This window comes from Amyelois transitella, chromosome 3 (genome assembly GCF_032362555.1).
Source record: "Amyelois transitella isolate CPQ chromosome 3, ilAmyTran1.1, whole genome shotgun sequence".
In the NCBI taxonomy this organism is placed as follows: Eukaryota; Metazoa; Arthropoda; class Insecta; order Lepidoptera; family Pyralidae; genus Amyelois; species Amyelois transitella.
Genome location: NC_083506.1, coordinates 8,870,105 through 8,895,095, shown reverse-complemented (window position 1 = coordinate 8,895,095; position 24,991 = coordinate 8,870,105). Strand labels below are relative to the sequence as shown.

General features: G+C 35.1%; 1 protein-coding gene across 1 annotated transcript in view; it reads right to left on the bottom strand.

The window, feature by feature from the left end:
• The window catches only part of LOC106140190 (uncharacterized), a 31,598-nt gene that overhangs the window by 1,878 nt on the left and 4,729 nt on the right, over positions 1-24,991 (bottom strand). Inside the window, exons 5-15 of the mRNA XM_013341754.2 lie at positions 24,131-24,246; positions 17,583-17,757; positions 11,856-11,984; positions 10,948-11,093; positions 10,319-10,535; positions 9,162-9,430; positions 8,597-8,778; positions 7,524-7,709; positions 4,225-4,384; positions 3,155-3,279; positions 1,036-1,205 (exon numbers count right to left, since the gene is read on the bottom strand). Coding sequence (XP_013197208.2) covers positions 1,036-1,205; positions 3,155-3,279; positions 4,225-4,384; positions 7,524-7,709; positions 8,597-8,778; positions 9,162-9,430; positions 10,319-10,535; positions 10,948-11,093; positions 11,856-11,984; positions 17,583-17,757; positions 24,131-24,246 — 1,875 coding nt within the window. The remainder of the gene's footprint in view (positions 1-1,035; positions 1,206-3,154; positions 3,280-4,224; positions 4,385-7,523; positions 7,710-8,596; positions 8,779-9,161; positions 9,431-10,318; positions 10,536-10,947; positions 11,094-11,855; positions 11,985-17,582; positions 17,758-24,130; positions 24,247-24,991) is intronic.

Sequence of the window (24,991 nt, the reverse complement as noted above, 5' to 3'; positions counted from 1 at the left end):
AGAAAATATAAATAAAGAAATGAAGATACGTGGTGTATTTTTTTTTAATAAATTTATCCTTACATTCACTTTATAATCATTACCATGCCACCAATTGATACTATTTTAAAACCTACCTTCACAAGCTCTTAAACTAACATCGTAAGTAGTTACATTGATAAAAAGTTGTTTTATATAAAGTTCTTCTAGCACTCGAACAGTGTTGATTTTAACTTATAGAGATGAACCAGCGCGTTCTTTCACATATTCAAAGATAACAAAGCACTAAACTCACAAAAGCGGGTTTCTAAAGAATGTTTCAGTTACGAACTCCCGATTTATCGGCAGAGGTATGTTTTCACACATCGTTATTCAGGTTTTACGACTGGAAATGTCATTTCGGAAACATGCCACGTACCCTCTTACGGCTTCCTCTAATATGCACAAAGAAAAGATCTTTGTAGCGAGAAAGTACCTTAGTTATATAAAAGCATGCGCTTTTACGTATTTGGCCCTAGCTTGGTGAGGCCATTCATAAATAATACATCAAATGGGTAAAGCTCACCTTCCGAAATTATTAAGGCTTGCTAGGAGCATGAGTAAAAAGATTTCTTTACTCTATTTATGTCAGTCAATACAGTATTAAAGTACTTAAGATATTTGCCGTATCTATATCGCAATAAACGAAAAACAGATTTATAAATTTACCCGTGTAATTAAAAACTAATTCTTTGCATATATGAATAAGTTTTTAATTACCCGGGTAAGAGGACCGTCGCTAATGCTTTAACCTGATGTATCCACTTCTAAATTATAGGAACCCTGGTTCATCTTAGTGAAAAAGTATGTGAAGTTACATGTTAGTAATACAATAATAAATCCTTATCGCCTCTCTGGAGTGGATCCCGGGACGTGCCCTGGGACCATGATCCTGGAGACAGTTTTTCAAATGCTGCTATAAACCTTCTGATCTGAATCACATGTTCTCTGAAATCCAAATTCCCGCGCTCGACAAGTATTCTAAGAAATTTATATGAAGAAACATCATTAAACTACCTAATAACAACAGTGTTGAGTCTGTACGGCAGCGTGTAGGTGTGATTCTTATGTCTTGCACAGAAGGTGTATAATAGCTCGCCGGCGGCCGCCGCCAGGCCTGCGTCGCTCTGTGCGCCCGAGCCAGACCACTCGTGAAGTGTGATGTTCCATGAACTACACGACTTATCCTATGGACATAAAAACATTGTATCAGATTTATGGAGATTACTAAGCGCCTGTGGAAATAGAAAAAGGGATGGTTTTATTCAAATACCTGTAAAAATATTCTCAAATAAGTTATTTTTAAAAAACTAACCAAGTTCCTTATGTATTTCTGTTTTTAGTTGTGTTATGATAATTATTTTCATGTTTTATTTTGCGAGTAACGCAAAACGATGAACGAGTTATCTTGGTAACATATTATACATTATACAATAGGTACTATGGCAATAAAACGTACATATTCATTGCAAAATTTTTTCGTATTTTCTTTTTTTCTAAATAGGTATTCAAAACATCCAGAAAAAACCAACTATTTATTAAAATTATTATTTATTGCTTAAACAGCGACGGCGACAAAACAGCGACTAAGGGATAGGCTTATAAACTTAAAATACTTCTATTAGACATGAGCTAGCAACCTTTCACTATTTGAATCTGTACGCACCTGGACTGGACGTGGTCTATCAGGTTTTTTTGAGACTGTTGGCTCTGTTTACCCCGCAAGATATAGAGACGTGATAATTATTAAATAGATAAATTTAATGCAATTAAAATGTTTCACCAGCCAACCTTTAGAGAATAGCAAACAGATTGAAATCTAGTAACAAGTAAATATTTTAAAAGAATTTTAATTATTTATAAATAGATATATTAATATTTGAAATAGACATTACGGCCAGCAATATCAAATAAAGCTCCAAATTAATCAATTTAATTTAGCAATTCCTGTTAAAATACCATAAAAATGGATGCTGCAACGTTTCGCGATCAGATCATAGAAACGGCGACGTGACGAGCAGCTGAAATGATCCGCCTTGTTAGCATACATCGCACGATTTCCGTATGCATACATTGTTCCTTTTTATAAGAAAATTGGTAAATAAACATATTCAATTTCGAGAGAGGAACGCCCGTTCTTCCAAGAAATTATTAGAAACACAATGTTTAATACCAACAAATATTGGATAATGTTTTATACCCATTTAGAAATACTTATCGGAAGATTTCCTAAAATATCTTCTATTTTGAATTGTTTTTCGCTAAAGAAAATAATGTTATGGGGATACGCGGAACTGAGTAATATTAAATTTATTAGATAAATATACTCGCTGTATTATATAGGAACTATTGTAGGATTTTATCGGTGGCATTGAATAATATTCTTATACAATGTACCACAGGAATATTGCGGCCAGTGAAAAGATGTAATCTCTGTCGAACCCCTCTGAAAAAGGCATCATTTTACATATGTACGTATGTAAGTATATGAGTGTAGGTAGGTACATCATGTGATGTACCTACCTACACTCATATTATTCCGATTTCTATGGAGGCAGAGTAGAGACGTGTAAGCGGGAAATATGAGATCCAAATCCAACTCCTTATAATGTACCAGTTAAACTTGTATTTAACCATTTGTGAGCCACATAGAAAATTATACCCTCATAATAGTTGCGTGTGTTGAAATGATTATACATTTCTGTGAAGCCATCTAATGTACCTCTTACATAAGTTGAATACTCTATTACGGAGGTAAGTTTATGAAGTAGGTAACCGTGACCAAAGCTGGTTATTTTTCCTGTTATCAGTAGGGTTAAGGGGTTCGAATAATAGTCGCTTCGCTGTAATTACCTCAGAAGGCAACCAACAAGATGATAAAACGGATTGTGTACATACATACATATCATGTCTTTATCCCTTACGGGTTAGACTGACCCGCTCCTATTGAAATCACTGAAAGCCTATACTCAGCTGCACGGGTTAATGATGGAATTGAGATTCAAGTAGTGACAGGTGGCCGAACAAATAGCCGACAAGAAAGTCCGCCGTTTATTAGCCTCTCCCTTGATTCATATTAATAAGATGATGCTGGTAGAGAGTATTATTAATTATCATAGGTTTACTGCGGGTTTACCTGTTCTGAGGTTATATCAATCAAGAGCTGCCTCTCGACATTCGAGTCTAAGACCCAAGTGCATTGCTGGTAGAAGAACTCGTTCAAGCTGCCTGTCACTGTCACGTTTCTCGACGATATTTCACCTGAGCAGAGAAATGGACGGGAAAATAAGTAAGAACACAAAAGAAATATCTACGTGAGCAATAATGTGATGAAAAGACACGAGGTGCCGCAATAGCGACGGTGTAATTGGAACTTTACGATCTCGTTCAAGGTTTTTTCGATTCAGTGTTAGTGGAGGCATTGAAACTGGGTCGTGGCACGTAATTCTGCCGGATCGCCCCGTGCCGCCGCCGCCGAGAACAATATCCGAGGCGCGTTTTTCCAAACGCCGGGGACGCGAGTCGAATGTCAAATTGAACTGTTTGTTTTCGCTTTATGCGATTGAGTAGGGACTCATTTAAGGTATATTGCTTTTCCACGAGACATCTTCATCTAATTATTTCGATTCGGGATTTCGTGTCGTGTTATTTGGAATTCTACCTGCACTTACTTGGAAATGCTGGAATAGAAAAAATCTTACAATATATGAATTTTGATGCTTTTATGGGCTAGTTAAATCTTATTTCTTCTGACCAAGTCGCTTGGTTGCTTCTTCATCACTCTGGTGAGGAGCCAAGGGTATAACTTTGAACATGGATCGTGGAGGGGGTAAGTCAGATTTTTTCCACGAAGCGACTCCCATCTGATCTCCTCGACCTTTGCAGGTAAACCTAACAGGTATTGTTTGGATCATGGTTATACAGCAACCGCAATGCGCAGGTTTTCTGAAGATGTTTTCCCTCACCGTCCGAGCATCGGCAATATTCAGACTCCCAACTTATATTATAAACCAATCTTCTTTAAATATATTAATTAAGAGTCTGTAGAAGGAAATTTCCGAAAAACCTTTATTCTTTTATAAGGTGGTGCTTAATTTGCATGGATGCGGGTAGAAGCTAGTCCTATATTTATTTTATGCAAATAATTTTTGAATTTTCAGGAGACGTTGATATTGACATTAACGATTATTTCTAAGATAGATTTACCAGAATGCGTGGTATAAGTTCGCTGTCCGCACATCGAGTCATCGTTGAAGCTGTAGGCGGCCGCGTAGTCGAACCCTCGGCTCGCGTACGTGTAGTGAGCAACTGAGTACTCCAGTCGTACGCTGGTCCAACTCCGGACTACCACAGGCAGCCATGGCGCCTATGGAATTTACTCAATAAAAGACTCGTTCCATTAATTCAGACATATAAGGTAATGAAAATATTGACAGAAAACAGAAGGGAATAAAGACGATCTAGATTTTGAATACAAGAAGAAGAAGATCACTTCTCTAGTTTTTTTTCTTATTTATTACAAATGTGATATTGGATTTGAAAATTTTCCAAGGATACATCTAGTCCTATAGCAAACAACTAAATTAAATAACAAGGATATTAATTATAACATTTTTAGTAAAAAACTTCGCAAGAATGTAAAACTTTGCTATGTTTTCATTTTATTGTGCTCTCCCCAAATTTAATATACTTACCCAATAATAACAAAAAATTTATTAATCGATCAAGATAATTACATTCTAAATCTCATCCGACATTTTGGCTTAAAAATCCCTCAGAAGACTGCTCAGTAAATTTAAATCCCGTAATGCCGGAAATAAATTCAGTTTGTCATAATTAAATTTCAGAAACGGTTGATGAAAAAATTTAATCCACTTTCAGTTTCTTGGCACCTCTTTCCCTTGGAGATATTCTTTGAAGCAGAGCAGTTAATGCCTTCATAATCTCGCTGGAGTAAATTAGTAATGAAAATTATAATATAAACTTGTTGGAAATTTTAATAACATATATACTTTTTCATGCATTTCTTTTATTTACTGTTCTTTTCTAAAAAAAACTTGTTTATGTGTTAAACTTCCTCCAAAAAGGATAGCGCACCGATTTTGGGTTGAGAATAAACAAACTCATTTTATGATTATTTACTTTCCGCTTTTGTAATATGACACGCATTAAGACGTTGTCGAATCAGCGTAACAAAGCACAGTGTCCGACGGCCATACGTGCGCGGCGTACGAACAAGTTCGCTTGCAGTTGCGTACGCAGCACGCATACGTAGTCAGCGGGTAAGTAATTGAATTTTCAGGGGCGAGACTCCGGCCTGTCGCCCGGGGCCGGCCACTAATAACGCCGGGGACGAATGACACGCCACCAGTTAGCCCATGTTTTATGAGCGCCGATGCCCGGGCACACCGACACCCGTTTCAGATATTACCCAAAGTTCAATTTGCCGCCTTGTCTAATAATAATTTAGCGCCGACGCCAACTCATGATAGGGGTAAAAGCACTGTTAATAATTAAATTACGTGCTCGCAATAAAAGCTAGGAGAATATTGAACACAATCTTCTCACGGTCGATGAGCGTGCACTGTATGTAACTCCCACACGTTGTTGGTTGAATCATGTAAATGAAAAACAAATGTTATCCGTTTTTTTTTTTGTTTTATATTTTCATACGCACACATTTTTCCGCTTTTACATAAATATGCAAATGTTGTAATATCATCTCTTTTGTATTGTAAAATTAGACTCTAAACTAGAAATAATAACTGATACCAATTTTAGAAATCCATCGACCAATGCAAACCACTACACTCTTAAACGAAACAAACAAGTAAATGTCTGCCATATATCTAAAGTTGGGGATGGCGGTCAGTGGGTAAAGGAAAACTTTGTTATTCATTTCTTGTTTTCACTTGGTTTTCTAGTCGCAAAATTAATGAAACGAAGATGAATAAGTGTGCTAGTACCCTTGTTGTAAAAGTAAGAAACTAAAGTTAAGCAGTTTTAAATAGAAGAAAGTCTAACGTTATGAGGTTGACTTATATCGGACAGAGCTATATTTTGTACCACAAAGTTTGTGCGAGACCCTCAGGGCTTGAGTAAATACTCGCCGTCGATCCAGTTGTTTCAGTACGAATGGACATCAAAACGAGCTGAAATATCGTCAGCATTACGTTAATTGCTATTCGATTACAGAGAAGCTTACAAGTTTCCTATCTCGAAAATTGTTTTACAAAAGTAAACCGTTTAAATTAAATTAATTGATAAATCTAACAGATGAAGTTCAGCGTTGCGTTTGGAGTAAGGAATTGGTGATAATAAAATTAATGCCGTTGGATGAAAGTGGTTGTAAATAATTTAGGACGTATTTGCTTTTAGAAGTCCCTACACGGTCGGCTTGATGTTCTAAGGTTTATTGCTGTTACATACTTAATAGTAACCCTCTTAGTTAATTATGCGAGCAACCCGGAGCGAGCGCCGCTAAAGGGTTAGCGTCCCATGGACATGAACATGTTAGCATTAGGTCTTGAAAACACGCTTAATATATTTACCATTTTATATACGCAAGCTGCAGCAACTGAGTATTAAGTATTTGACTTAGAGGTATGACTGAAGGTTTTTTGGTATATCAAATTCAAGCATATTCTAAAGCTCTAAAAAAAATTTGTTTAAATTCTTTAAATTATAAACTTTATTGCAGTAAGGATAGTAGATTTATTCCTATTTATTCCTTTATAACGAGCATCAAAGAAAAATATTTTGTCAGTTATCGTCTCAAAGCCGTCATAAATATAACAACGTGTTATTGACAATCCGAATTGCAATTTATGTTGAATCAAGGACGTCAATTACTAGTAATAATATCCGGAAATTTCACTGTTGTCCGCAGCTATTCCCTTTCATTTGATGATTTCCATTCAAATTCCACTTCAGTTAAATTGTAAGTTTCCTCTAAGCTGGCTTGCATATTTGTGACTTTCTTTGACAGTGAAAATTCTTTAAGAAAATAGACCAAATAGCTACCTATATACATTTCGAAAAACAATAGCTATATGGGCATGTTAATCGTATAGCAAGGTATAAGATGTAGGTGTAGGAATGTCATTTAGGGGACCTCCCTACGGCGCTCTCTATGTAAATAGAGTAGAGCACGAACCTCCATAACACAACTATTAGTAATCACGATCACGCCCAATCTACCGTAATATCACGTATTAGGTCTGTTAGAGGAGGGAAACCTGCAATCTGGCATATTAAGGTATTCAATTTAAACTGTTTCAGTGTCATGTAATACGTGGAGTAAATAGGTATATTGGCCTTTGCCACTTAGGCATTAAACGCGTGATTTCGAGGGAGTACAGCATATTTGTTTTAGTTATTCGCTAAACTGTGTGTGGTGTCTTTATGAATTTTTATTATCTAAGTATCGCCGGTACGTCAAGTTTTCACGATCTTCTCTCTCATTCTCACGAGCTACTTTTTTTATAAGTTTAAAATGTACTTACCTGGAAGTCCCCACACAAGCAGGATAAGTGTGTCCCGTCGCCTGCCACCAGCGCAATATGGTCGTGGTAGTGTAGAGGCGTGTTCGCACGGCACTCGCAACCAGCGTCGCCGCACGCCGTCCGGCAACCGGCGGCGCCTACCGTGCCAGTCGGCTCGGCACTCCACATGCGATCGAGGCGTTGAATCTAGCAGATGATATGAACATTTATACTAATGATTAACACAGTTAAAAGTAATAAAAAACCCCTGGAACAATTTATATGTAAAATGTGTATGGACTAGAGTCCGAGAGAGAGATACATACGGTCTTCAACATAGGCAATAACTACTTTCATTTCGGTAATTCATGGAAACAAACATCCAGACAAAAGTCGACACGTAAAAAAATACCTACGTATGTCAAAATACAACACAAAATCGTACTTTGTTTACACCAATTTCACTCGATATTAGAGTACGAACAACACAACTTCGGCCGAAAACCAATATCCCCGTTTGTCATGAATACTGGAGCAGTGAACAGTGCACAGATTGCGTTCTATAAATATCTTTTGTTGCGAGCCGTGTGGCGATCGTGTTGTCGCTGACCGGAAAACGGGCAGCCGCACCGTCCCGTGGGAGGAGGGCCTTATTATACTATTTACGAACTCCGCGCCACTCGGATCACTTATTAACGGGTAATATTATTAAACAAGTTGGGTCTGCTCTTCTTTGTTCTGTTTAAGAGTAAGAATGTAGCGAACTCTTTGTTTATTTCATTTTTTATTTACTTATTGGTACAGATAACAGGTAGATGTATACAGTCGCTTCAAAGAAACATAACCCACAGTTCAAATATATACCAACCTTGGATAGGTGAAGTTCCTCTGCAAACGACTGTCCCAATCCACTATACACCACCTAACACTACATGTGGAAAGTATGCATAAACCTATTTGCCATATACCTAGGTACAATGTGGTCATACTTGTTACATTTCAGTTTATTCCTTATGAGTTCGAGATTTATATTATCTGTACTGTACTTTGTGAGTCAACAAATTAAAAACAAACAAGCATTAAATAATCCTTACCTCAATAGTAACGCTTTGGTTAGCAGCGGGAATAAATCTGTGAGTACACAGCAACCGCTCCTCAACGTTCCAAAAGATATGATGATGAGACGGAGCGGAGACCCCGCCGTGGGTTGGCGCTGCTAATCCGTAGTGGGTTGAAGCACACATTGCATCTGGTGATGCTGTGCCTTCATGTTGCTCTGTGAATAAAAATCTTCATGTATTTCTGCAATGACTAAATACTTCGGAGAAGTTGGGTGCGGTAAAAACTCAAAGTTATGATGAGTTCACGCACACTAATAGATTTGAAAAGTCATGATAAAGCATACAAGAGAAACTGGTGATAATGTATTAGTACTAACTTTAACATATTATCTAGCCGTAAATATTGAGTAAAATTAACTTGAATAATAAATAAACTCATTAACAATAATGAAAAGTTTAAGTTGTCATTGACATAAACATAAATAAAGAGTAACTAACGCATTGTGGCGGAGGGCGCAACTAGGAACACGCAAAGAAGAGTACCCAAGTATATTCATTTAATTTTAAATTAAATATTACACTTAATTATACAACTAACCGTCATGAAAGGCGAAGGCACCATCCACAAATTCCTCTTCAGTTTGCGATGCCGACCTTCGCACCAATATGGTCAAATTAGCACCTTTTGACGTTACAGCTTGGCGGATATGAAACCTTCCGGCCTGATCCCTAGCTTCCCTCATGGAGGGTCCGCAGACCCTGAGGAGGGCCCGGTCTCCCCTCTCAGATCTGTCCAGTCTTTCTCCTCTTCCACCAAACTCGTGAAGCCCTTCTAAAATCTCAATATGAGATCGACAACTTGGTAACCTGATTAAAAAGAGAATAAAAATGTATACACAGTTTTAACTCGAATAATTAGTATTATATGGTGAAATTTTTATGTCCTAAAACGGCTTATGTAATCAAATTTATCTAAATAAAACTAAAACTAAAATGCCTATCAAATAAAAATGCTGACCCAACAAAAAAAGGGGAAGTGTTAAATTTGTATATTTATTTAATTTAACTTTACTTGTTCCGAAAAATGGAGGCTCATTCATTAATTTCATTTAGCATCAAATCAATCCAAATACAATTAAAAGATTTTTGATAAAACCATTTAACATAGGTATGTTTCATTGCGGTGAGCGGTCCGATAGGCACAATAAATCGGAAATGACAGCTCACCACACATCGACGCGGTTTAATTAATGTTATCAACTCACGAAAAAATAATACAAAAGAAACAAATTGTATTTTTGTCAATTTGTTTTACCATCTAATTTATTTTACAATGATTTAATTAAACCTAATAAATAACAGAGGGATCATGGCAATAGTTCATCACTATATAATATCAAAGTTGTCCGCTTCTGTTTTTGCCTTTGTTTTCTTATTTGTAATACGCATTTCTTGTGGTTCGCGCTATTATTTAGACAACTAATTCTAAATAAAATAAGTAAATTTTGTTCTACATGCCACGTGTCACACCAAATAAATTTAGTAGGTACATTAGGCCGGACACGGCGAAAGTGTACTTCGTTGGCTGGGAAAAAGAAGACCAAGAAGCCTGACTGTGTACGGCTTTAGGCGATCGCCTGGCTACCCTTAGCATCATTATTAGCTTCTTCTATTGAAGAGAAATATCTAGAATTACATCACTTGATCTTAGCCTACTTTGTTAAGAATAATATAATCATAATATTTATTGCTTACCTTAAATTATAATTAAACAACGAGACTTGCACCACATCTGTCGATGCGCCCAGTAAATGTATAGCACACTGGGATCTCCAGGTTGTGGCCCTAGTGTCGAAGTGGCCAGACCTCGCCCCGCCGGGTCCGTACCCGCGGACAGTGGCACCACACCCTACTCGGCCATTGTTGGCCATCTCGTTCGGAACGGCATTGCTCTCTATCGCCATTCTATCCACTGCGCAACAACAAACATTTGCTTTCGATTCAAGCGCCATTAAAATATTCCATTCATGCCCTTTGGCTTAGCTTATCCATGTAGCCATTTGATTACTTTTTACAACTAAACTTTAACATACTTTGATCACTAATGAAAACATTAGAATTATTTTCGGCACGTTTTAGCTTTTCATATAATTTTTGATTCCGATCGACTGCATCGAAAGTTGTATAGAGCACATAACTTTATATGTTGTTTGTCTTGTAATTAACTTTATATGTTTATTGTCAAGTTTTATATATTGACAAGTACCTTGTTATTATTTTAAAAAAATTAAAAAATTGCTGCCTTTTTTATTTTAATGTAACATTATCATAGTCTACAAATGTTCTATTTTAATTAAAACTTTGCAAAAGCAGTTATCTCTTACCAGCCTGTACATGGTGCGTCAAAGCCGCCAGCGGAGGCGACACGGGCAGCACCGTGGGCGGGGGTCCGCTCGCGTCCGCTCCCTCTATAAACTCCAGCTTGGCGATGAACCCGTTGTAATCGTACGGAGGCACGAGCGGCCCGGAGCTGCGCACCACAATGTAATCAACTCAACATTTTAGACCCCATCAGTAGATGCGTAACACTGTAAATTGCTCTTAATGAACTTTCGACTAGTTATAGATAACTCAACCTAACAGTGATTGATAATATTAAAACTGTGGGAGAAATAAAAATCATACAGGGCGTTTTTGTATATACATATATGTAAATGATCACGTCTATATCTCTTGCGCGAGACAAAGCCAACAGTCTTGAACATACTGAAAAGGTTGAACGTTCAGCTATTAGGCTTAAAGAAAGAATTGAGATTCAAATATATATTTTTATGAATGCAGATTGACTTGATAAGGATATTTATTTCCTATCAGAATCTGACATTCTATATTTTATGAAAGATTATTTTAACTAATAACTTATTCATGAATTTATTACTTTTATTGACTGTAATTTTACTAACAGATTAAAAAAACATATTTTCAAACACTAATAAAGTTTAAGAAGTACAATAAACTGTAAATATTTATACAGTAGTATTCATCTTTATTCTCCTTACTTTGTAACGGTGTCCAACCGCTGACCGGCCGAGCTACTACGCTTAGTAAAATTAACATACGAGTATCGTGTATACGTATAAGATAAAATATATAAAAAATCTTAAATTTAGGAATTATTACACTGACTTCATTGACAGCAAAATTATGAGCCTTCCCTCAACCCTTTTTTTACTAGTCAGAAGAGGCCAATATCCAGCTTCTTCTAGCAACTAACAATAACGAGATAACTTACGTGAACTCCAATAGTAGATTTGGTCCAGGATACTCCAGTGTGGCTGTCCTTTCGGAGCACAGTGTTCCCAGCAGTGGAGCTGAAGGCGAATTCCCGGCTCGCATCGACAGCGAGTCTGTGGCGCAGTGACTGTGGGACATACAGAAATTCTTGTGAATATTTTCTATTGTGCCGTGTGAAGAAGCCTTAAAATACTATTCAACCAGTCAGCTAATAAGTAGGGTCTAAAAAGAGCAACCAATTAATATAAATGTAATGATTTGATAAATTTGGAGAAATTGAACTTTTTTTTTTGCTTCCCATAAGAATCTGAAGAGTTAATTCCTTTGTTCTAAAATATTTCATAGAAATTAGAAAAAAAATTGTCTATTTCATTTTTATGAAATTATGTTGAAATAATAAAATATGAAAGCATGACTTTAAATAAAAAAATCGTCAATATTTTAAAAACCATTATTATTTTGATGAACCATCTCAATGAACGTTATAAAAAAAATAAAATAAAATATCACTTCTCCAACGATAGTGAAAGAGACTTTATTTACTAAACCAAACAGGCAGTTAAGGATATTCCGAGAGCATTACACTGTGAATCCAGATATTTATTGCAAATAGTTGTAATAAGATGAGAGAACAAACGTTTCCTTTGTGCTAACAGCGGGCGTGTTTGCTATAAACTTGAGACATGGATTGTGGCAGCACTCGGATACTTATGTGGGGAAACGTATCGCAGGCAGATAGAGCTTTTATTTCACTCCACCACTAAGGATTTATTGTGGACCTAGCGATCGAAACGGCTGTATCAAACAAACGTCTATTATCGAAAACAATGTGTTATCTGAAGTCTGAGTGAGTTATGAACGCTGGATAGGTATACTCGAATTAAATATGGAAAGCCCGGTTCCGTATGTTGATCTGATAGCAAAGAAAAGACACGTGTTTTCCAGTTGCTTCTCCTCCCACAGGCTTATAAACTAGGTTTTTTTCTTTACTCGATGGGCTATTCGTGGCCTGCGTGGCGTGTGACTCTGTCTCCCTTTTGAAAGATAACTCCGTAAGTAATATGTGTGTGTGTGTTAAATATTTCTATTATAATAGTTCCGTCATTCAAAATATATTATTTTATTTATTTATTCCTTGTTTACATGCATACAATTAGTTAATTGTTTCTGTTCATTAAAAATTTCCATAAATAACGACTAAAACATCAACAAAATGTTGTTCCTGTTCCAAAAGTTACAAAAATGAAAACAATTCAAAGTCCACTTGTAGCTTGTAGGAAATTTTGCTCAGTAAAATTACCTAAAATAGCAAACTTTCTGGATTTCTGCTTCGATTAACACGATGCGGAATATTGATGTAAAATTTTGTTTTATTTGGCAATTAATTAATTCAGAATACGATTTATGTAACTTAAAACTTTTCAAAACAGATTGAACAGTGAGCGAGAGTAATTAAAGGAGTATTATTCGTATATTTATTAGTTAATTTCATCATAATATAACTTAAAATTATGTTTATGTAGTTCATTACTGTCATTTATTTAATTGTTCCATGTTTAATTATGTAAGTATTAGCATGTATCTTTAGTTAAATGTTATTTATGCACACGCCATACCGCTCCAAAATTCATATCTCCTCTCATGGGTCTACTGGAAGAGATTTCTTTTGAAATAAGTAGCACCTTTGTACTATAATAACTGTATTGTATGCTCCTGTATATCATTTTGTGTACATAAATAAATAAATAAATAAAATAAATAAATAAAAAATGCAGGTAGAGTAGTACAGATAGCAAAGGTGTCAGCTTCAGTTTCGTAGATGTATACGTAGGAATACTCTTCTATGGGGTTCTTTATATGTATATTGCAGACCATCAGATATCTGTATATGGTAGATTTCATGTAGAAATTTCATAACACGGATAAGTATTTTTAAAGATTGTGAGAAAAACGGCGTAAGTTGTACGAGAGCCGAATGAAATAAAGATCGATAAAATAAAACTAGAAAGTGTCCGCAGCTCCGCCCGCCAAAAACAAGAAACACCGTTATCTCCCGTTTCCGTCGGGAATATTATAATAATAGGGCTGTGAGTTGATAAATCAGTCACCTTTGCGTTATATATTAAAGATACACAGAATATTTGGATTATTTACGGCACAGAAGCCGCCAGTTTAGCAATAAAATAATGTTAAGACATACTGTGGGTAACCGACACCGTCATGCTATTGCATTGTTCAAATGTAGCAATGCTACGTGGTTAGTAATAACGCTACGCCGTTCTTAACATTTTTTTTACCGTGCCAGTACCGAACTCATATATGAAAGTGATATTATAATCTTAGCTGTTATAAAGAAAACGTCGTAAATAGTTCTAGAGCAGAATGTAATAAAGAGCATATAAAAATTTACAGAATGCTTGATATATTCACGGGACTTAAATCCGTTCAGCTATAAAACAATGCTAAGACTATTAAGTACTGATAAACTGTATAGCGTTACTCGTAGCATTGCTACGCAGTTTGTAGCAACACTACGCCGTTCGTAGCAGCACTGCGCGTGAAATTTGGCTCAAAGAATAACAATAAATTGATGCAATTTTCAATCGTGCCAAGAATTGAACTCATATAATGAAAATCATATTATAATCTCCGCTGTTATGAGGAAAACGTCGTAAGTACTACGAGAGCAGAATGTAATAAAGATCATTATATTAAAATACACAGAATGCGTGGAATATTCGCGTGTTCGTTGCAGAAGCGCAGAGCAAACTTGCCGGAGCGGATTAATGACGTCAGAGATGGCATTACGCCGGATATTAGTCGCAATCTTGGTGTGTCGCGCATACTAATCTGTTTAAGTATTCGTGCCACCTTTTCATTATATTGTCTACGTAATTTACAATATTTGAAGCATTTACGAGTATATGTATGCAGACATTAAAAGGTTTAAACGTGACCCTGTATCTTATAAACCGTGAAAGCCAGAAAGTTTGATAATTTTCACAAATTACGCATTTAAGTTGCTGCTTTAATAACAAATACTAAAACTGAAAGAAAAAAAAGATTTAAAGAGGGTATATACAACACAATAAACGTGCTAATTTTTTGCTCAATATTAATAACGGTAACAGGATAAACGCTTAAATTTTTTACAAAACATTTACTTGTTTATGTTTCCTTTTTCAAATAAATAATTAAATAACAATAAAGTACTCGTAATTATAAAAGCGCTCCCATACAACAAACGTAATGTTAAAGCAATTTTTGGTTGATTTAATAAACAGGTAGAAACGTGAATATAAAAAAAAACATTTAAGTTACAAATATGATGATGGTACGAAACCCTTAGTGCGCGAGTCCAACCCGCACTTGGCCGGTTTTTTTAAATTGATGGTATACCTACTTGATGTTCATTAATCACATTTATATCAAACTAACATTATAAAATTTTATCTTTGTATGTTCGTCTCCAACTTTAAAAGTAATAAACAGATTTGAAAGAACCATTGCAATCACATAGCTAACGAATATATATCAGATAAAATTTATACGAGAGTGAAGCCGCCACTGGCTATGAATCGATGCCTATGCTGTCTTACCTACTACTACCATAGCATTCTTCGTAGCAGTTCTACGGCGTTCGTAGCAAAATAAACGCGCCAGGAATATGACTCACAAATTTTTTTTTCTTATTTCATATAAAATTCAAAATGTTCTATTACTAACTTTATTGGATAAGATAACAAACACAGACACTATATATTGGACACCAAAGATCTACTCAACTTTTAGATATGCTTCCATTAAATTAAAATCGATTCGAACCAAGAAATGGTGCCATAGCATAAATAGGTAGTATATATAAACAATAAGTAATATTCATAGTATCTGCGTTCCATCATTGTTATTCAAAATATATGCAAGTCATATGAACGTCTCTTCGGTTATTTTTATCCCCGATACGTAATATCACAAAGGTTTGAAATAAATATGAATGTATTCCACAAAACCGAACAGAAACAGAAATAAAAGCAATCATACTACCTCCCATAAAACTGACTATAAACAGGGGGTGTATTTAAATAAAGAAGTGGGAAAGATTCATGAATTTTTGGGAATCTTTATTAGAAGCCAACTCAAGCCTTAAAACTAAGTATATTATTGAAATCTAACTATATGTATATTATTTAATGTAACTTTGACAATTATCTATAATGAGTTTAAGTATAACAACTTTGATTGAAATCATTGAAGTTACAATAATATTTAAAAATATTTTTGTGCTGGCGAAACTTTGTCGGTGCAATTCTTTAACGTATTTGTATCCAGAAATATTTATATTGATAATTTTAGATTGTTATAAGTTTTATCCTACAAAATTAGTAGGTTAATGCACGTTATTTCAACTCAGGAAATAAATATTTTCGTCGTGCTATTCTTAGATACGCTCCGAAGCTACGAGACTATGTGACCATTGTAATACAGCTGGTACAGCACGAACAATACATTATCAAATAAATACGTATACGTTTGTCACAACCAATAACAGTTTCGACTCGCAGCTCTCCGAAACGTGTTAACAACGTTCTCGTAAGTTCAGACTCAGTGATAATGTGTTCGGAAAAAATACTTTAAAATAATGTGACAATTTTTCGATGTTTTGTTTGGTTGCCGGCACGAATAAAAAAGAATAGGATCACTCCATCTCTGTCCCATTAATGGCGTAAAAGGCGACTAAAGGATAGGTTTTAAAACTTGGTATCCTTTAGGTGACGGGCTTGCAAATTTGAATCTCAATACTTCAAACAGCTGAACGTGACCTTTCAGTTTTTCAAGACATATAAATTGCAAATTATTTGTTTAGTGTAGGTTTTTTTCAGCCCTATTCCGGTTTCATTATATTGATTTATTTTTCTTTAATAATTCTTTCCAACAATCATATGATTGGTGTCAACTTCTTCACGTAATGTAACACAACAAACGATAACATCTGTATTAACTCCTAAGATAAAATTAAGACGTGGAAACAAACAAAGCAACTAACTGAATACACGAGATTCGTACGACAAAACAATTGAAAAAGACGTATCTACAACCCTTTAAAATGAATGACTTGGACATTTTTCAGCTCCCGAGGACAGGGAAGAGGGAGATAGCAGTCCTTTATTTACTGGGGCGATTGTTCGCAAGCCTTTCAAAACTGCAAGTGGATTTCATACGGTGCTTGATAAAATGCTCCCGAAAGAGCTGGACAGAGCCAGTGACATTGTAAAAGGATTCTTTATAGGATAATAGTCATTTGTACAGATTTCGACCACTTGGAAACAGTTGATTGTTAGTTTCATGCAATTTTATATAGTTTTAATTTGGCACGAAATTTTATTAAAATTAAATCTAAAGAGTAGTCTCTTTGTGGAGATTGATATTTTAAGAAATAAATAAATGAATTATTTTCTCTTTAAAGGCATTAAACTTTGTTTACCTATTGTACACAAAAAAAGTACAATAGGTTTGTGAGATACATAATAAAATAAAATATACATGATAAAATAAATAATAGGACAAATCCATCTTTTTCCCATGGATGTCGTAAAAGGCGACTAAGGGATAGGCTTATAAACTTTCGGTTCTTAGTTTGAAGTGGGGCGAGCAACCGGTCACTATTTGAATCTCAATTCTATCATTAAGCCATACATCTATCCTATATATATGATGTTATGCTCACTTTCTAGGCAGCAGTATCGACGTGAAGATGATCTTGACCCTCGTATTGACGGAGTTGGTGGTGAACAGGTATCTGCACAAGCGGTGAGGCGGATACAGCCCCGGGTACCCTGGACTGGCGAGCACACATGACCCTGGCGTGCGGCATGACACGTCCTGGTACAGCCAGTCGCAATCTGTCACAAACACAAAATTGTTTTTAATTTCATACTCGAAGTACAGATTTTGCAAAGGTCAATCAAAAGAGAGGCTTATAAGCCTTGTGCGATGGACTAGTATAAGGTGAGCAACTTTTATCGATTAAAATAAAAATAGGTAAAAAAACTTTTTAAGTTAAACGGTTTTATGTTAAACATACATTGCAATGTTTAATATAAATGTACTAAAAACCAAAAAATAATAAAATAGATACAGTCGTGGGAATTATAAACATATGCATAGACTAGACTAAAATAAAACCGTGGGGCACGTCAATTGTCTACAATCGTTGATTAAAATGTTTGTTTTGGAATGTTACACTATAATTAGGCAGTTGTTCAACCGACAACGATGGACGTGTGATAAGTAGGGCTAGAATGTGGAAACAAGTTAGCAAGCTCGATTAAGCGAGTTTTAGGGTTTCATAATGTTGAGCGAGTAGTACTTTTATCATAAGTTTTGTCGATTAAAGACAAACTACGAGCAGTGAAACGATTCCTCGCTAGCCAGCAAAATAGTAAGTAATTTGCGCACCGTCTGCGGGCCAACTGCCTAACGACGAATTAAACGATTCTTCTATCGCACATTAAGTCTATAATTTGTAGACAATTGACGTGCCCCACGGTTTTATTTTAGTCTAGTCTATGCATATGTTTATAATTCCCACGACTGTATCTATTTTATTATTTTTTGGTTTTTAGTACATTTATATTAAACATTGCAATGTATGTTTAACATAAAACCGTTTAACTTAAAAAGTTTTTTTACCTATTTTTATTTTCTAGTTTTTAGTTTTTATTTCGCATTCTGTTTAATTCATTTAGTGCTTCATTATTGCAAGGTTTCTTGCCCGTTAGTTTATTGCAGTCCAACTCCTCTATACGTAGTCCCTGCAAAGATCTTACTCTACTAATAGGCTACATTTTATCCCACTGCTTAGATTTTAATTTTGAATAGTAAATTGTATTCTACTTGTTGAGACCTTTCATTTGATACCCATGTTGATGGGATTGATAAAACCTAAGTTATCCGCCATTTTGTAGAGGCCGCCATCTTGGATTTCAATTTTTTATAGTATATTGTATTCTGCTTGTTGAGCCCTTTCATTTGATACCCATATTGATGGGATTAATGAAACCTAAATTATCCGCCATTTTGTAACGGCGGCCATCTTGAATTTATAATGATAATGAATAAACATAATTATATTGTCACCAAAATCCAAAGTGTATACAAAATTTCAGATTAATCGGTTGACAGGAAGAGGATGAAATTTGAATTACTAAATTTGACCCAAGAATAAATAAAACAAACGGGGTGAGCTAAATAAAACCGTTTAAAAACCTTATATCAGCCGAAACCAACAAACTTAGATAAGAAGCTAATATGACATGGCACTGTTGTGAGTTATTTACTCATATAATAACCTATTTTCAATGACTTAAAATCAAATTTTGCGTCTATAATGCTACTTGTAATCCTATCTAAAAAGTTATCTTCTTCGTATGCATATGATAAAGTTTTGCCATCGAGTTTTACTCACTTGGTGTAATTAGTTGCCAAGCACGATTACCGAGCTAAACATAAAATTTTGTTACCCATAAATCGGAGTAGTAATGACCCATGCTGCTAATAGCTAGTATTGATTGAGATCTTAAGGAGCTATCCTTTTGAGGGAGAATGCTAGTGTTTTTTCGGTAAGGCCTATTTATTATTCATTAAAATAAATGTGTTCAGTCTAGGTAGGCAGACAGAGTTCTAAATAGGATTGATTGTAGGTTATAACAGGGTTCGATTATTTGCAGTTACAACTTCAGTTTTTCTTTTGAACGTTAATTGCAAGTAATAAAAGTATTTTATAAGTTAATTGGTAACATATATTATAAGGCAGAAGTAAAACTTGGATAGGAAAGCATATTCTAGCAGCTTTAAACATGATCTAGTCCAGCAAGGTCTACCCAGTTAACAGTTTCTTCCGTCTTTGCAAAAACTTCTGTAGCGGGTATTATAAAATTTGTACTATTGTTAATATTTAAAGATTTTTATTATTTGTAAATTATATTGTGTTTAAGTTTCTGCTGAGTCCGGCCCCTAGATACGGTCCTGTCCTTAATGGAATACCTAGCGCCCGGCAATTTGAAATCGCGGAATCTTCTATGCATTTCGTTGCGTTTTTGTTTGATAGTTTTTTGTTTTTTTTTCACAATTTTTCCATGGAATATATTTCAAGTTAGTGTATTGTTAAAATAGCAACCAATATATGTTTATTTTATAAATCGTATTTTTCTCTACATTATTCCCAAGTTGCTATATACCCGGCAATTTGAAATCGCGGAGTCTTCTATGCATTTCTTTGGTTTTTGTTTGATAGTTTTTTGTTTTTTTTCACAATTTTTCCATGGAATATATTTTAAGTTAGTGTATTGTTAAAATAGCAACCAATATATGTTTATTTTATAAATTGTATTTTTCTCTATATTATTCCCAAGTTGCTATAATTCAAAAGCCGTTTCTAATAAAAGCCGAAAATATTGTTTTTTTTTTAAGAAAACCTCACCATAAATCATAAAATCAAGTGGCACATACGAGATCTATTAAATCAAGAGGCGGATATGAAAGTCATGGTAAAAAATACGTTCAAAAAGCAAAATAAACAAAAAGTTACTGGAAAACTTGTGCGCAGCAAAACATTTTACAAGCGTACGCTGAAATTATTTACTAGTTTGGTGCGGGCAGTATACTGGCCATAAGCGATCATAACAGCCTTTATTTTTCTAGTAGCAACGGAAAAAGGTGCAAATAAAATAAATATTTTAAATTGGCATTTTGTTTGGCACGGCAATAGGATACTACAGAATTAACTATAAGAATATTTAGATCTGGATAATTGTAATTTCCACAGGTTACGCGAAAAACGACCTACACACGGGCGAAGCTGCGGGCAAGAGCTAGTCATTGACAATAAGCTTATCGCATTCTGAACGGACCTATTGAAATACAAATATAAAATGGGTGAGACCAGAATCGTTGCAGATAACGTTTATTGGAATAGGATCCGAGAAGCAAAACGTGTCAGAAATGCAGTTTATGGTTAGCGAAAACAATTCGCTCGCTGGAGAGCTGTGTTGCATCGTCATGTGCAATCTGACTGCGAATTCTAGATAAAGTTGAGTCGAGCACGCTGTGCGAAGCTAAACCACGACCATTTCTATGTCTGTTATTTCAAGACCAATCGATTTATATATTTCATCCACTCGAGTGTCCAATATTTCATTGTTCTGTCTGAAGACATTTTTTTTGGCAGTGAATACTGAGATCTTTATAAACTAAGCTTATTGGGACTACAAAAGAAAAAGACAGCTGGGATAGGAGTATAATCTTTCAATGTATCAACCACTGAATGGAATTCGCTGTAATTTCGCATACAGATAAGTTTTAGTGAAGTAGGTTATAGCAGGATTTTCGGAAATTGAGTGTTTATTTTTTATATCACACTTGAATATTCACTACTGTGTATGTAAATATTTTTTCTCTACGTCGCGTAAACCATCCAAATGTTTGTTCCGCGTAAAAAAACATTTGTACCGGAACGGAAATCGCACCCGGAAACAAGCCGGAACAATTTTTGATTGCAAATGTACGCACTTTGAAACATCAGAATTAATATTCAGAGTTTTGCTTTGTGGTGGACTCTAAAACAGTTCCGTTATATGTACATATTTGTGGGTCAATTTCTGAGTGCAATACAATTGATTAATTACAAGCAATTTAACACATAAGAAACTATTGTACTCCTTGTAATTAGTACTAGGTGCGCTAGGGCTTCAATGGGAGTTTAGAAATAAAAAATATTCCAGGTATTTTACCCAAAATTTCAATCATTTTTTTTTCATCAAATTTCATGTAGTAGATTGTGAAAGAGTAAAAAACAAAAATTTTTACAAACTTTCGTATTATCTGTAGGATAATATAGTGCATGAGTAACAAAGTTTCGGTCATAGGTTTGCGCGTCATCAAAAATCGCAATAGAATGTATGAAGTTGTAATTCTGTTTCCTCATTTTATGTACTTTCATAGTAGAGTCCCTCTGAGCTCCCATGGCTATATATCATTGCAAATCAGACGTGCCAGGGAAATGCAGGCCTTGCGGGCTGTACCTCAAGTTATTACAGACGACATTAGGAATATTGTAGGCCTGTTCTTCCAAAGTTTTTTGCGTTGCAGGCTTACAATAGAAAAACAAATGTTAACGTGGTTCGTTGCTATAATATAATTTATGAAAAAAATTATAGACCATTGCTACTGCCTTGATTTATTTGATCAAATACTATTTAACTTTTCGCTATAGTCAGGCATGGAAACTATTTACTCTTTATAAAACTCAATATTCCTTCAATATTTAATCATGACATACGAAATATGCTATCTTGCTGCAACATAATATTTATCACTTTCAGACTACCCGAGAAGTGAAAATTCTGGTCCTTCGTTACACATTGCAGCGTGGCCGAGCCCCGGCGAAGTCCCACGGCTATATATCATCGCGTCAGACGTGCCGGTGCAAATCGGGTGAAACATGCGCATACTACATTGCTATAAATTATATGAAGCCTCGGGACTCATTCTAAACCATCCATTTTCAACGAAGCCGCGTTGAGTCCTAGTGAGAGATATAAATATTATTTATTTTAGAAGATTTATTAGATAAGGCAATTTTATATTTTATCCTCACTTATATAAATGCAACAGTAAGTTTGTTTTTAACTCTTGCAGATACGAGTTGACTACTTAAACCTGAACCAAATACTCGGAGAACGATATAGGACGTGGAAAGACTCGCGGTCTTTTCATGTGTACTTATGTATATACTAATCAACGACGAGGATTCTTTTTCTAATATTATTCATCAAAAGTAAATTTCATTGGCAATAGTTTGTGCTAAACACACATAGGAAGGGGACAGCAAATAAGCATGTTCATGACGAGGGTTGGCACAGCCGCGTCCGGCGCACTTGCCTCGCGTCGCCTTAATAAAATCCCTTGGAGACGCGGGCACGGCAATAAATACTGTCAGAATTATTTGCTCGACACTTTAACACAGCAATGTACTTAAAAAATCTTTTCTCATGCAAATATTTATTTTTATTTATATGTACACTTGGTCTATGTTATAAGTCACAAATTAAAAACCAATAAACAATTAGGTAGGTATATTAAACTCCTAATTAAGTATGTAAAGATATATTTTTATGTTTAAACTTGGTCTTATCCCTAAAAAAAATTGTAAAACAACACTTTTTTGACTAATATGAATCGGGCCGTACAACTCTTAGTAAGAATTTTCGAAATAACTGGCATATGCTTGATATTTTTCTTCTGTAGGACTTTACAAAATCTCTCTCTATAATCAATTTAACTTTCTGTATAATATACCTTTTTAATTAACTGTAGTAATGAGACTGCCTTCATATGATAGAGTCATATGAGGGAGGAAAGAAATAATAGTCGTATGAACAACGAGGACAAATGCGAAATATTTTGTTTTACAATACTAACTTAAATTGCTATAGCCGCGGGCAAAGAAAAATATTAATCTAAAATGTTATTAGGATATATATCTGCGAAATTACTTTCACATGGAAACGGGCAAAATGATTTTCAGCGTAGAAACCATTTTATTCCTCGATTTTCTAGATTTTTATGATGAATAGAAAGTATGAATTGTACCCTTGTCTATCATTTACAGATTTAATACTTAGCCTAATAGTTTATGTCAAATTAAAATGGTTAAACTGAAATTTTACTTGACCAGAAATTTAAAATCTTGCTGCAGTAGTTGATGTTTTAAGTAATATGCATCACCAAAAAAGCCACTGGCCTTCTTTCTGCTAAATTAAAAATTTGGCTTAAATGATTTTTATGTAGTCTAGACTAAGAGAGGATTTTCTTAAACGTGAGCGGAGCCGGGGGCATATTATATGACATGTCTCAGTCGACAATAAAATACAGCGTATAATCACGAGTATCGTTAAGTGGATTTTGTTCCGTGAAATTAAAAGCTGAGAATACAATCGGGAACATGGTACGATCATTATCCTCCTGGCAAATGCCGTTGTTTCCTACTGTCGTATTTCCAGATATACATGTATATGATAAAATTATATTAATGAGAGGTATTTAAGCGATTACTGGGTTACAACGGCCGCGACTAATACATTATCTTATTGATTTTTTCAGCTGTTAAGACCAAATTACTAGTAAACTACGACGAAACACGATATAGCATTGCCAAGCCAAAACCGATTAGCTACTTAGTAAATAAGGTTCAAACTTTTTGAATTTTAAATTTACCTGTATGGGGTATCCGCGAACCGCCCCTAGGGTGAAACCCAACTCCTTGTGAGTTACTCAGCGACGTGAAGCTGAAGAAGGCCAGAAACTGGGACCTCACCGTCTTCTCTGTTATCCTGGTAGTAAGAAGCAATATTAATAAGTTAAAGTAGCATTTTTTTTTATTAACCTTTACTTCCAGTCACCAAAAGGCGATTAAAGGAATAGACCCATTCTGTCAGTCTGCTTTTCTGCAGCTGCTTTTCTTCCCGCGTAGTAGTAAAAGTCAATGAAACGTGTCGAAAACTTGGGATTCTTTTTTAAAGTGGATGGCTAGCAACCTCTTACTAATGTACGTGGCCTTCGAGTCTCTTTGAGGATATTTACTCTGTCTATCTCGTAAGGGCCAAAGACGTGATGTATACATATAAAATATGTTTGACTAGAAATTAAAAAACTAAATTACTTTGATGGAACAAAACCCCATTTCTCTTTGTTCATTCAATTCACAAATATCACAATGGAATGTTCCGAATGTAAATAGTGTAAAAAAGCAATTTTTTTATTAAAATCCAAATGCAATACCAACTAAGTGCAGCGCACTATGATTTAAAATGTATACGTATGTACATTGTAAAATTTTCAACTTCATCGTACTAGGCTTTCAACGTATTGACATAAGGGAGCCCCTTTAAATTAAGCTTATTTCGGCTATTGTGCATCATTCATAGCACTCCGACAGGCTCAAAAATAAAAATATTGTAGATATGGAACATCATCATAATCATAGTGAGGATCATGGTTTTAGGTAAAAGTGAACAAAACTAGTCAAAAAGATAGGAACAAAATATACACAAGTGTGGTTCCTGGCACCAAGAGGAC